The sequence below is a fragment of the Colletotrichum godetiae genome, assembly GCF_030913485.1.
Source record: "Colletotrichum godetiae strain CBS 193.32 chromosome Unknown BDP55scaffold_30, whole genome shotgun sequence".
Lineage (NCBI taxonomy): Eukaryota > Fungi > Ascomycota > Sordariomycetes > Glomerellales > Glomerellaceae > Colletotrichum > Colletotrichum godetiae.
The window spans coordinates 211,786-225,165 of record NW_026851278.1 but is presented as its reverse complement, the minus strand read 5'-3'; the positions used below and the strand labels follow the sequence as shown (position 1 = coordinate 225,165).

At 51.7% G+C, this 13,380-nt stretch overlaps 6 protein-coding genes and 1 non-coding gene across 7 annotated transcripts; 4 read left to right on the top strand and 3 right to left on the bottom strand.

The window, feature by feature from the left end:
• Positions 1-652: 652 nt before the first annotated feature.
• On the top strand, positions 653-1,210 carry BDP55DRAFT_633865 (acetyltransferase; the record flags this gene model as incomplete). Its single annotated transcript, XM_060572610.1, has 1 exon — positions 653-1,210. The coding sequence occupies one exon, from the start codon at positions 653-655 to the stop codon at positions 1,208-1,210; it is 558 nt and encodes a 185-aa protein (XP_060427592.1).
• Positions 1,211-1,666: 456 nt separating this feature from the next.
• BDP55DRAFT_669671 (CCCH zinc finger DNA binding protein) lies at positions 1,667-3,793 on the top strand. Its single transcript, XM_060575313.1, has 5 exons — positions 1,667-2,071; positions 2,139-2,282; positions 2,334-2,381; positions 2,450-2,747; positions 2,798-3,793. The coding sequence occupies exons 1-5, from the start codon at positions 1,979-1,981 to the stop codon at positions 3,544-3,546; spliced, it is 1,332 nt and encodes a 443-aa protein (XP_060427591.1). The 5' UTR covers positions 1,667-1,978; the 3' UTR covers positions 3,547-3,793.
• A 255-nt stretch (positions 3,794-4,048) lies between these two features.
• BDP55DRAFT_556011 (uncharacterized protein) lies at positions 4,049-6,145 on the bottom strand (the record flags this gene model as incomplete). Its single annotated transcript, XM_060569543.1, has 1 exon — positions 4,049-6,145. The coding sequence occupies one exon, from the start codon at positions 6,143-6,145 to the stop codon at positions 4,049-4,051; it is 2,097 nt and encodes a 698-aa protein (XP_060427590.1).
• A 1,194-nt stretch (positions 6,146-7,339) lies between these two features.
• On the top strand, positions 7,340-7,753 carry BDP55DRAFT_633862 (uncharacterized protein; the record flags this gene model as incomplete). The annotated part of the gene is made up of 1 exon (XM_060572609.1): positions 7,340-7,753. One exon carries the CDS (start codon positions 7,340-7,342, stop codon positions 7,751-7,753), a length of 414 nt encoding a protein of 137 aa, XP_060427589.1.
• Positions 7,754-8,554: 801 nt separating this feature from the next.
• BDP55DRAFT_669668 (transferase) lies at positions 8,555-10,415 on the top strand. The gene has a single exon (XM_060575312.1). It carries the CDS (start codon positions 8,612-8,614, stop codon positions 10,229-10,231), a length of 1,620 nt encoding a protein of 539 aa, XP_060427588.1. The 5' UTR covers positions 8,555-8,611; the 3' UTR covers positions 10,232-10,415.
• A 31-nt stretch (positions 10,416-10,446) lies between these two features.
• On the bottom strand, positions 10,447-10,511 carry BDP55DRAFT_t217. The gene has a single exon. It is a non-coding gene; the product is annotated as a tRNA-Lys (tRNA).
• A 491-nt stretch (positions 10,512-11,002) lies between these two features.
• BDP55DRAFT_556019 (uncharacterized protein) lies at positions 11,003-12,374 on the bottom strand (the record flags this gene model as incomplete). Its single annotated transcript, XM_060569545.1, has 5 exons — positions 11,003-11,534; positions 11,595-11,776; positions 11,839-11,925; positions 11,982-12,140; positions 12,219-12,374. The coding sequence occupies 5 exons, from the start codon at positions 12,372-12,374 to the stop codon at positions 11,003-11,005; spliced, it is 1,116 nt and encodes a 371-aa protein (XP_060427587.1).
• Between the last annotated feature and the right edge of the window lie 1,006 nt (positions 12,375-13,380).

The window sequence follows — 13,380 nt, the reverse complement described above, 5'->3', positions numbered from 1 at the left end:
CCCCAGCTTTTGAAATTGAACCACTGAGTCATCACGGAGTTCGGTCGATCAACGCGCGAGAGCGGATCTAGTGCTTGAAAGTTCCGCACGGCGACATGAACTATGACATTGATTCCCAAGTAGTGCAATCTCAATTCGCCATTGTCAAGAAATTGCCTGGACATTGCGTTCTCTCGATCTAATCGAGGTAATTTGAGTGCAGAGTTCGGTCATGGCTGGTGTCGTGCTAAGGGCGCAGGCAAAATGGAGACACTTCAAGAATTGTGACCAATGAGCTTGTTCCTCAACCTGTTGCTTTGACAATAAGGCGCTCTAACCAGGGCGAAACTTTCCTTTAATAGCCGCTCAGGGACAAAAGCCGCCGCGGCTCAACGCGCCCTGTTGGTGGGAATTTAGCGTTTTAGCGACGTGTCTTCCAGAAACATCGATTTTGGGAGAGACATTTGGCAAGGGTGAAGTGAAGATGACGGCAGGCCTGCGACATCTGAGAACCGTACAAAAGGGCATCGAAACCAGATCTCTGGGTTGCATCAGAGTTAGCCCGGAGCATCCGATCAGATCTGTCGCCGTAGGCTGTCAGTTGCACCATAGCCGCACGCCTTTCCAAGCCACGCGAATCCCACATCACTACCATTTATTCTCAACATCGACCATGACAAAGCCCTCAGATGTCCAAGAAAGCCGGCGCATGGCAGCCACTCTCAGATCAGCGTCTCTTAATGACGCCACAGCGGTATCTAAACTTGCCGCCCATGTCTTCACAGTTACATTCGGCCATTCCGTCGAGCCACATGAGCTCGAAGCATTCCTCCATGAGGCTTACAGCTTAGAAGCCATTTCAAAAGACCTCAACGACCCAAATAAAGACACCATACTTGCAGTCGATCCAGCCGGGGACATTCTTGGCTTCGCAATGCTCACCCGGGGCTCATCGGACCCATGCATCGCAAGTCTCCACAGTACTGTTGAGCTGCAGAGGATCTATATGTATCCCAAGGCACAAGGCACAGGCGCTGCAAGACTCTTGGCAGACAGATTGGAAAATATGGCTAGAGAACAAGGGTTCAAGCACATTTGGTTGGGTGTCTGGGAAGAGAACCTCCGGGCGCAGAAGGCGTACGAAAAATGGGGGTATCAAGAATGTGGTACCCATGACTTTGCCATTGGCTCGATTGTTCAGACTGATAACATCATGGTGAAGAAGCTTTGACTAGACCGCGCGAAAGACTTGATAAGTTGATAGGGAATGGGAGTCTCAAGGTAGAGGAAGAAATCAGAGAGCTACAATACCGGGTTAGATGCTTTGCCCCTAGGCATATTGATAGAATGGTCGTATTAAACAGGATAGATTATTGGACTGAACTCTCATGCTCCTAGGTGAGTTCCGTATCAATCTCATCATACACCTCTCGAGGACTAAAGTAAATACTACCAAGGTGCAAGCCCGCGTTCCTTAATTTCAGGGTTTAATGAGGCCCACTCAACCAGTGTCTACACCCTTAGGTGCGGCAAAGTTATGATCGTTGCTCTCTAAGTCGTGAACCTTTCCGAGAACGACTTTAGGTTCTGCTCTGATAATTACTAATACGCAGTTGGTTGTCCACTTCCCTTTTATCGAGACCCAAAGTGCAAGACCGCGCCAACACAAGGCAGATTCACCACATCAAATGCAGCCAACCACTCGCCGCAGCAGGCCAACTAATATGCGGCCAGCCCCGAAAACTGGAAATGCGGCGGTTCTGTTGGAGGTGGCCTGGCGTCAAACCATGTGCCACAGTATCGGCCTCTCTCATTCGCCGGTGGCAATGCAGTGCAACCAACCCGTACGCCTCGGGGCCCCCAAGGCTGCGTGACTTGACCGCGTGGGCAGCTATACTTAAGTCGAAGGATTTACCGCTCTCCGAATTATGATCAAAATTGTACTTTGCGCACTCGTCGTCTTCCGATTGAGTCACACTGAATCCACTGGGTATCCGACATGTCCACCGCGACGAGCATACGGACGTTGTCGCTGGAGGAGAGATGGCAAGTGTGCAAAAGCCAGGATGACCGCAAGGCTTCACTCATCGAGGTATTTTCGGATATTCTATTCGGGCCTTGTACAAATCGGCAGGCACTTACCTGACGGGTTCATCTAGGACTTATTTTCCCACATTGCAGAACTTACCGGCAAGCTTTCTGAGGTTGAGAGGGACCTTGAGGAGAGGAAGATGCTTGTCAAATCTCTATGGGCCACCAATGATCAGAACAAAAAGTTAACCGAAAAGCTGCGAAATGACAAGGTGCATTCGCACACTTCACCTCACTAGCCAGAAGGGCGCTGACCTAGCTAGGAGAAACATTGTGTCGCAATGGTCCTTATTGACGGCGATTGTATGCCGGTAGGATAGAACTGCTCCATACCTTTCTTGTCCTAATCAATGCTGGTTTTCTGACGACTCACAAACAGTTTTTGGATGACCTTGTTGAGCAAGGACTTGATGGAGGCAAGAAGGCTGCAAGTCTTTTGCGCCTGGCAACTTTTGACGAGCTGAAAGCAGTTGATCCTTGCCTCCCGCACCATTTGCAAGTTTCCGTCCGTGTTTACGCCAACATGAAGGGTCTGGCCAAGACCTACATCGAAGCGGGTATCATTTCACACCCAGGCGTTTTGGATGAGTTCATCCGAGGCTTCAACATGAAGAATCCCATGTGCGACTTCGTTGATGCAGGTAATGGCAAGGAATGTGCGGATGAAAAGCTAAAGGGTGGGTTGATTCACAAACGACCTCGAGGTATGACTGCTAAAGGCTTCTAGCGAATTTTGAGTTCGGTGTGTCGGATGTTCACTGCCGGCATGTCTTGTTCGGTGCTTCGGCAGACAGCGGTTACGCTCGCTTGTTGGGATCGCATCTCGACGATGAGGTGATTCGCAAGAAAGTTATACTCCTCGAAGGTCCTCCATTCGCGCAGGAGTTGGCGGAGATGAAAGACCAGTTCCGAGTCGCTTCTTTCAACAGGGTCTTCAGGCGACACAAGCTGCTCAACAACATCAAGCGCAAGGTATCATACAGCATTACACCCCCATCGACACCTTCAACCAACTATGCTTCAGCCGCTGCAAAAACTCCATCGAGTTTATTTGGAGACCAACCGGTCCGTCAGCAAGCCACAGTTGACTCCACGATACCTTTGCCCACCTTGGGACAGGTGCTTCGAAATACTGCCGGGCAACGAGTTGATTCACCGCTCGCTTCTGTTACTCACCAAGAGTTCATCTTGATGAAAAGCCGGAAGTTGTGCAACAGTTTCCATCTTTTGGGCAGATGTCCCTATCGAGACTTGTATGGGAAGTGCTCACACGAGCATAGAGGCAAGCTGAGCCCGAGAGAGTTGCAAGTTCTTTGGGCCGTCGCTCGTCAATCTCATTGCCACGCGGGTCTGAGTTGCACCGAACCGACTTGCGTATTTGGCCATCAGTGCCCTCGTGAGAGTTGTAATGGGGCGAGCTGTCGCCTGAAATTTCCTCTCGAGTTGCATAACATTGACAAAAGACCTACCCGATGAGACTGAGCGGCTGAGTGAGAATATACTACTAGCAAACCTCCGATATAACGGTATCATCATCTAAAAAGTGTCCGTTTACGGGTCAGCAAAGCATTGTTTCAGTCAGGACGGAATGGAGTATGTTGTATTTTGTTCTGTGTCTATGGGGTTCCAAAGAGGGGGGATGGGGTTTGAGCTTCCTTTATTCCCAAGATTCCAACTAGAACAAGCAAAGGACATTAAAAGAAGCATCGAAATCAAGAGAAAGAGTAGATAATGATTTGAAATGACCACGCTGTTCTCTAAGCCTACCGTACTATCATATTTGTTGGACTCCAACCCCAGCAACTCTCCTATGCTTGAATGTGATGCTGACCCTAGTTTGATGCAACGACAAAACCGCCAACCAGCTATGTTCCCTAGAGACTGACACAAGGTATCTAGCAATATCTCAGACGTAAAAACTAGCCGTAATCACTTTTCGCCCCCAAACCTTCATAAATTCAATAAAACAATAAAGAAATTAGGACTGAACAGCCTGAGGCGTTCTGCTAAAGCTAAAAGAACGCCACGAGGACCGCTGAGCTGGCTTGTTATGATTCGCCAAACTAGCTAAGAACGCCGGTGAAATCTCAGAGGAAGTAACGGGAATCTCTGAGCTCTTCTTCTTCTTGTCTTGTTTCTTCGGTTTTGCCTGCTTGTCGAGCTTCGATATTTCTGTCGGCCTGTGGCCACTCAAGCACGCGTCAACCACGGACCTCTCGGGAAGGACTTCGGCCCCAGCCATTTCTCGCGTGGGCCAGGGAAACGTCGCCGCCATTTCCTGAATGGTAACGGCATCCATTTTCTCGAGAATCTCCCGTAGTTGTGGTTCGAGGTTGTTGACCTGCTCAAAAGCCCAGTCAGCTCGCCTTTGAATGCGAACGCCATCGCGACGCATCTGGCCGACGAGCCACTCCATCGCCACGTGCTGCGGAATGAGTCTGGCGTTGCGCATCAGCCAGGCCATCATGTCTGGATCACCTGTCTGCTTGACGATGGGCAAGCTGCGACCGCCGTGCTCGCGGTCTTGGAGCTTCTGCAGAAAGTCGTGGTACATCCCCAGCGACGAGGTCTGAAGACCAACGAACTGGCCGTGGAAGAGAGCGCGAGCAACCTCGTCAGCCCAGGCAATTCCGGCCTTCATTCCGGAGTTTGCACCTCTCCCAGGCCAAAAGTGTACCGTCATCGCCGCATCTCCAGCCAAGGCGACAAGACCATGGGGTCGGCGTAGAGCGCCAGAGTCGCACTGCGGGACCTGCTGGACGGCTTTGTTGATCCTGCGTACTACGATGGGGATTCGAACGATGTTCTTCACCTCGAACTGCTTGAAACCATAAAGCTCCAGTCCATCGAGTATGGCCTTCCACAGCGGGCTACCAGGTTGCTGAGATGGGGCAAAGACCTGATTGTCATCGAATCCATCGGGCAGACAATCATCGACCTTCAGGCAACTTGGCCGGCCGAATGTGCACGGATTACCATCAACAGAGACCATTTGATGCCATTCAGTCTCGGTCAACTGCATGTTGAGGTATCCTGTGCCATCGAAGTCGCTGGCATTGAGGAGGTAGCGAGTTTGACCCATAGTGAGGAAGATGTTGATGGGCTGTGAAAACGGAAGCCCACGAGGGCGATCAAACGCGACCCCAAGGGCATAACTCTTTCCAACCTCCTCTTCTTGTCCCGGAAAGTAGGCACTGCGGAGCCATGAGCCGGCACCGTCGGCACCAAGCATCAGGTGGAAGTCACCGTACTCTGAAAGGTTGTCCTGCCTGACCTGTGAGGCATGTAGGAAGATAAGGTCACGGAACTGGCTATCTTGTGCCCGTCGCAAGAGACCGTCTTCGAGCTTGCGTATCTGTAGGTTGCTCGATCCAGGCCAAACACGCTCGGGATTCCCACCAAAGACAGCTTGTCGCGTTCTATCGCTCATGAGATCTGTCACGGTGTCTTGAAGCGTGACGACCTGATCGCGACGACGGGCACCTGGTGGGTAGCTGACGAAAGAGCTACCCGGCTGCTGAATCCATCTGCCTTCGTATAGATGAATCTCTGCTCTGGGCCCAGCCTTCTCGGCGAGAGCGATCGCGGAGGCCAGGCCTGTGGGGCCTCCGCCGATGATCATGACTTTGAGAGGTGCTGCTGGATACTGGTAGGTGACCGGGTCTTGCGGAAGTTGAGGTAGGTTGCGAGCGACTGAAGGATCAAAGAAGAAATCGCGAACTGCATTCGTCTTGATAGAAGTCAGGGCTTGGCTCTTGATGAGTATGAAGCGCATCCACTGCAACAGAGAGTTTGTGTCGAAGGTGGAGTGACGGTTGCCGAAAACAAGTCTTTGGACTGAGCCAGCCAGGGAGGCAACATCTCGGTGCTTGGGGTTTGCTGCGATAGATCGGAGCTCGCTATTAATGAAGGCATCATCCCCGCGGTAGAAGAATAGGAAGACTTGCGCGCGCTCAAAGTTGGTCTGGCCTGCTGCTTTCCATGCCGCTTCCCACGAGCGCGGAAATTGGATGCTGTCAATCTCGGGTCCTTGTACAGAGAAAGAAGGACGGTTGTGGAGCTCAGGGCTGGGCATGGCCGGTGGAGAACCCGAGCGGCTACGAATGGAAGTGAGCATGGGCATTTTGAATGTTAAGTATGAGAAATTGAAGTATTATAACTTATGAGGATATGAGGAGGGGAGGAGGGACTTTAGAATTCGCAAGGAGACAAGGAAGAGGAGAAAGAAAGTAAAACCTAGAGGACAAAAGAAAAGAAACTGTTTGAGATGCGGTGTGTGATTATGAGTATTGGGAACTCATCTTTAATTCTGAGAAAGGGATGACTTTGCTATATACTGATTGAGACTATATCATGATGTTTCGAGAACGGATGAGTAGTTACGCTTTCCAAACAAATCCTGGTTCGCGTCACGCCCGACGTAAAGGCAGTGCCATCTCACTAGCACTGCCCACTAGCCTTGCATCATATCCGTCCCACAGCATCAGCCCTATGAATGAAGCACAAGTTAGGCTTCATCGCGAGGTTCTATTGGAGCGAAGTTGCGTGCAGGTTACAGGTTGTGGCTGGGTCACAGGAGTCTGCGTCTGCATCTGACTGCGTGTGGTCTGGGTGGGGAAACTGGGGAGTGCGAGCACAGCATTCTGGCTGCATCAGAACAAGCTACTTGACAACATAAACATGAAGGATCCAAGGTATCATGGATGGAAGGGCCCCCAGCCTTCCCGCCGCACGTGTGCATCTATCGCACGAGACGTGGCATGCACTCCGAGTGCTTCCGGACACCGCGATCACGGCTTGGAGTGCGGGGACGGCTAGAACAAGCATTTACGGTTGACTCTAGTCGGCTCGGCCCTAAATAGATGGGCAGAGTCATTTTCCTGATTGGGAAGAACTGCTGCAGGTCGAGGTAGTAATATCTTTTGAGAACCATTGATATCTGACCACCCTCAGTTGTATCACCTCGATGTGTACTGTATACCAGCAGAATGCATTCTCGTGCTTACCTCCATTATTGTTCTTCCGCGCCGCAGGATAGAACGCCATCAATTTGGAAGCAGCTACCTCTGAGGGATCTATCGACGGGTAGTATTAGGATTCTTTGCATAGTGTGATCAATCCGATAGGTCAATACGCCTGATAAACACGCCACGTATATTTAGCTTGGCATGGGGTTGCATTGTGGAACTATTGTATAACTTTGTCACTGTGTTCATGCCCTATCCAGGCCCTCTCAGTCCTTCCTCTTTATTCTCGTCGGGCACGAAATATGACGACCGGTGTCTCGGCAACCGAGATATTCATGAGCTCTGTGCCGTACTCAGCCACCACTAAGAACTGCCAGGAACACAGCCTACGCGATCTCGGCAGCATCCAGCCGCTCGCTCCAATGATATTATCCGCGGCTGCTAGCTTGTACGCTTCTCTTACAAGACATCTGACTGGCTTCTTTGGCGCAGCCGCGGGACCACCATCTGCGGTTGAGTGCGCGTCTACATTTATGATGAGCATTCGACTCTGGACGGTTAGACGAGTTCCCAGGCAGCCCTTCCTTTCAGATATGCGGACTTCTGCCCGCCAAGGCCGGCGTGAGAGAGCTGACTTGGCGGCACGTCACGCCGGGGCATCTGACTATGCCTGGAGCGAAGGATTCCGTTCAAGTGTTTGTCTTGCTCATTCATGAATAGACGTTTCTCTTCTGTTCCACGACAATCACTTCGGTGCAAGAGGCCCTTACCAGTACTAATAATATACTGATTCAGCAAGTATGTGTAACATTGATGCTAGGAATAATTCAGTTGGCTTTTCAACAACTGAAAATAGCACTCTCATTCGAGCCGGTTCTCCAGCAACGCTTCCATAGCTTGTGATGGAGCAACTCAGTACCTGATCCTGCTGTAACACATAGCAGAGCACATAGCTACTATTAATCCTAGCTATGCCGGCGACAAGTCGATGGGCTCGAAGCTCAGCTCCTTCCGCTCAACGTTTCCTTGATCGTCGCCTCTCTGATCCAGCGGGCATGGATACACGACCATAGATCTAGTAGCTGCATAGATAGCCACAAGTGCTCCCCTCTCACCCAACTCACAATCAGCAAGCTACAAGAGGCACAGCAGCTCGAACGGGAGCTCGTGAGCTGACATGCATCAACGAGGAGCTCGCTTAGACGCTAGAAGTCTTCGTTGGCTATGTCGCAACGAGATCAACAGGGGTCAGGGCCCTCCCGCGCGCCATATCAGACTCAACGTCCAATCAGCAAGGGGTAGGCTAGTTAGCAAGGGTTAGGCTAGTTAAATTCAGGCATGATGCAGAATGAATCATACCGGACCCAGATCATCACCTGCTCGCCGAACCTCGAACTGGGACCCATGTCATCTCCCGGCTCTAGCGGTTTGTCTGTGCGTGTTGAAGCCTTGAACCTATTAAACACGCAGCATCTTGCTCACAGGCTTGCTAGATTGGAGCTCGCTTCATCAGAGTAAGACAGTTGCATTCTTCGAAGCCTATCATAGCCAGTGCCAACGAAAGACTCCGCGCAATGTCAGCAACCACAAGCCCTGCACATCGTTGCAGCATCGACGCGACCCGGAGAATATTCCCCAACTCACCTTCCACGAGGCCCGTAATTTCCAAGCTCTCAATAATCGATTCGACAGTCGCTCGTTTCACACCCACCGCCGCGATATGGCTTTACGACAAGCCAAAAACATCACGGTTCTCACAGATTGAGCTTTTTGAGACCCTCGGCCACGCGCTGAGTCAAACGCTAGACGATTATCCACACTTTGCAGGTCAACTACAATGGGCCACACCTGAGCAGGTCAAAGACAACGCAGTCCCGCGACACCTTGGCCGACTAGTAGTTACACATGGCTCGACCAAAGACCCTGGGGTTGAGCTATCCATCGCCACCCAGGACTCGAACCTCAGCGATATCGTCCCAAGCCGGGCTGAGAGGGCGACGAACCTGAAAGAGTGGAACGCCTCAAACTTCCAGCAAAGCGACTTCTTGCCAAAAACTAAGATTGCGCTCATGTCTCTGAATGTTATCGACGAGCTGCCCGCCATGGCTGTTCAGTTGACATCGTTCAAGTGCGGGGGCTTCGGGATCAGCGCAATGGTCTCGCACCCGCTCGCAGATGCCGTGTGTTTGATGAATTTCATGTACTCTTGGGCAACACGGTCGAGGATTCTCTTCGGAAATACTTCCGCAACTGGTGATCTAAGACTGTTCAAGCCTGTCTTTGATCCGGCCCAACTTGACCGGGTTGCGGGACTCACATCGGGAGGTCTCCCGGACGCAACACTAGTTGCAGAGGCTCGAGCACTGCCGATGCACCGATTCGACTGGTGGGCAGAAGACGCACCAGGATATCCCCGAGGTGTCAGGCCAGCTTCACTGGCCACCATGCCGCCGGCGGAAGAATTGAGAACGACCGAACTTAGTCCGTCGACACATCCTCCATGGCCAACCTGGAATATGAGCGCACCAGTCGACCACGTTCAGATACGGTTCACGGCGATAGAATTGACGCAGATGAAGAAAGCTGCGCAAGCAAGCTTGCCAGAGCAGATGAAATCACTCCGAGTCTCCAGGCTCGATGCAGTCTTGGCTCATATCTGGACTATGATGAACCGCGCGCGTGGTCATGAAGGGAACTTGGAAAGCGTATATCTGAATATCACCTTGGGCATCCGAAGCCGCATCGATCCACCCCTACCCGAAACCTTCGTTGGGTCTCCTCTCCTTCTAGGATACGTGGAGAAACCTGCCAATGAAGCTAGCTCAACCCGGCTTGGACCCATTGCCGGCGCTATTAGGCAGACGATGTCTCGGTTCACTCCAGATGCGGTGGCAGCTTACATTCACGACGCCGCACACGAGGCCAGTCCTCAGCGGCTATGGCAAGGCTTCTTGGGAACTCATCACACCCTTGTCACATCCTGGGTACGGGCCAAGACCTATGAGCTTGATTTCCTTGGCACCAACGAGTTGGCTCGTTATGTTCAGGGCGTCATGCCAAAGATTGATGGCTTGGTCCAGATCATGGATATTGCCGACACTGGTGACTTTGATGTCAGTGTCTGCATGCAACAAAGCGCCATGGACCGACTGCTGAATGATAGTGCGCTCCGTCAATACGAGTGCGCAACCTAGAATTGGCGTAAAATCTTCAGAGGCGTTGTTGAATACGCACAAGGACTTGGTCGGGACAACGCTTTGGTTATCACCAGCACAGATTAGCCAAAACTGAAAATAGTATACAGACAAAAAAGAAAGAAAGATTTGTGCCAATCGCTGACGGGAATTGAGCCCGACGTGGCTGGGAGATGTTAAACGATGACATCGACACGGTTCTTGGATATCCTAGTAGACTTACGGGTCGAACCCACAACCTTGAGATTAAGAGTCTCACGCTCTACCGATTGAGCTAGCCGGGCAGGCTATTGAAGGTGTGTGATTGTGACAAACACGACTGGGCGTTCAAGACGACGCATCGTGAGTTGTGCGTGAATCGTTGAGGGTCGTTGAGGGCTAAGCCATCCCCAGACTCCACCCGCAATATCACTAGTGGTTTCCACACTCCGGCCCAAGAGTCAAGCTCATATCGTAGAAATTCGACAACATCTCGCTTTATCAAGAGTCAGACCAGAAGCCTTATAGATATAAACTCGAACTAAGAATTGGAGACATCAAGATTGAGAGACAGACGGGTTGAGCTTATTCGATGATTGCAATGCCATCGCCGCCAATCCACCTATTTCGATTTGAATCGATTATAAAATTACATAGAAGAGCCTTGTACGTACAATGGTCCGGGCTGGCGACTCACTGGACCCTATTCATCTACTCTAGCTATTATCGTGGCACTTGCGGCCACTCGCGACCACACACTGTTCAACGCTCAAACGTGAACCGCCTTTTGACTTACGCGTAGACGTAGCAAAGAGGAGATCCGCCGATTGTGTTCAAAACCTCTTCAATAGTGCGGTTCTCAGCATTGATACCAAGATCAAGGATATCAGTCTTCAAAGCATCTCTGCTAGCCGGCCTGTTGTTGATGGTAATCGTGCCAGCAATCGTGAAAGCGTCCCAAAGATGAAGGGCTTGCCACAACCAGTACACGCGATCGACCATGGCATGGTGCAGGAAGAAGCTGGGGTCGACAACGGAGGAGTACAGATCACTGGCTTCGCCGTTTACGGTGAAGTGGCCGGAGGCGTGCATTCCGAGGAAGCCGTCGGAGAAACGGCCCTGAAGCTCGTTCTGGAAGAGCTCGACACTCTTGGAGGCCACGCCGACGGTGATGTTGAGCATGTTCTCATTTGTGAACCAAGTCGATGCGGTGTAGTTGCTCAGATCGCGACTGAGGCAACGGGGGTTGTAGCCAAGCTTGCCGGTTGGGCTGGCCTCGAGGCCATCCATGCCGGGGTTGACCGGACCAAGGTTGACCGTCATACTAGGTCAATGTCAGCAACCGATGAAGCTACCGGTACAGTAATCCACGAGAAAAGCTTACTTCTTGAAAGGACCACTCATGACACAGCCACCACCATCACCTGAAGGCAGAACAATGGCACCCGCACCGCTGACGCTGCCGTTGTGCTTCAGGTAAGCGCCGTCACCGCTCAAGCTGGTATCGCTGCCATCAAAGACAGGGGATTTTCGGAGATCGTCTTGGTTTTTCAACCAGTTCCAGTACTGAAGTGTAACTGTCAGACCCTTTCGAGGATCTCCCGTCGATAGAGATGGAATCCACTTACTGGCTGGGAGCCCCTGTAGCCGCATTCGTTCCGTAGCGCCTCTTCGTACGCCCAGACAAAGTAGCGATGCCATGTCAGGAAGTTACCCTGAGTAATTTCATTAGACCGTAACATGATTGATGGTACATATGAGCATTGCTTACGGTTCCGTGAATTTTTGTGGTCTGGTTGATGTGCACCGCGACGAAGTCATCGTAACGGTTGCGAGCACCGGGTGCGAACTCGGGATCCGACTTGGAAGGTGACGTCAACAGGCACTGCACGGCACTGATGTAGTCTTTCCTCTCCTGGGAAGAAAATGCCTCCCTTTGCGACGAATTAGCTTTTGCCCAAGGGTACGCGCGTATCCGTGATTAGCATTGTCATGGTAGGGGCGTGACGAACCAATCTCGACGGTAACGGGCATTGAAGATATTGCAGCTGCTGCGCTTGTTACCAGCGCCCGATGCAGAGAGAGCACTCATGGCTCGATCTTGGAGCTCGGTGAGAACATCGCGAGGCTCAATGGGCGAGGCAGTGACCGGCGTAACCAGCATACCAACGGCCGCAGCCACAATGGTGATGGGAAGCATTGCTAGAAGCTATTGCTTGTTCAAGACGGAAATAACAGACTGCAGGGTAGCCGCGTGCGCAAGCAAAGAATTGAGTGAGAGATGTGGTCCGAGACACGACAACAGTCAGAGAGAACTGGACAGGATTTCGCCAGCAGCACAGGAGCCAAGGTGCGCAAGGTCAAGTGGGAAGTGGGAGCGGACAGGACGGTCCGGAACAGTCACAAGTGAACAAACCATCAGACAGATCTCGTTAGCTATATAAACAGATGCCTGTCCGACGTTGTGAATAAATTAAAAATCCCGTTGTCTGCACTAGTGCCTCCGGCCATGGTCTGCAGGGCTTCGGATCCGCGGCGCGGAGGTGGTAACCACACTGGGCAGCGAGAACGATCCAACAACGCCGCCGCTGTTGGCGGGAGACAAGGTCTTGAATTGCCGGGGGCAAAAGAATGATTGAAGAGAATTATGAAGAGGGGCTAATCGAACGGTTTTATGCTGTGGATAGAGCAGCCAGGTCCCAGACTCGATAGCCCAGATCCGGGCCCCACGTTCCTGGGATGAAGAATGTAACCATCTTTAGGCCAAGCGCGGAGCCGGCCGGTGGACGGGTGACAGGGGAGATGCGTTGCCGTCGGTCGCCACTACTTGAAGGTGGCGGATATTGCACGTCAAGTGGCATCGGGAAGACGGCAAGTTGAAGATAACATGGCTTAGTACGTGGACTAAGACACTATAATCATCTTGTTCCGTGGGCCAAATCCGTGCGGCATTACACACGCTCCTTGAGCTCCATAAGCTTAAAAGTCAAAAAGGTTCAGACAACAACATGTTTGTCCCAACTGCTCGCATGCAACAGTAAATTGTGACATAGAGTGTCCAGTTGATCGGCCACCGTCCGACTCCACAGAGTTCCGCTTCTCTTCTCGAGACCCGAGGGTGACCAACAGATCCGAATAGATCGTATGGTGATTTGTCGAACATCCCTATG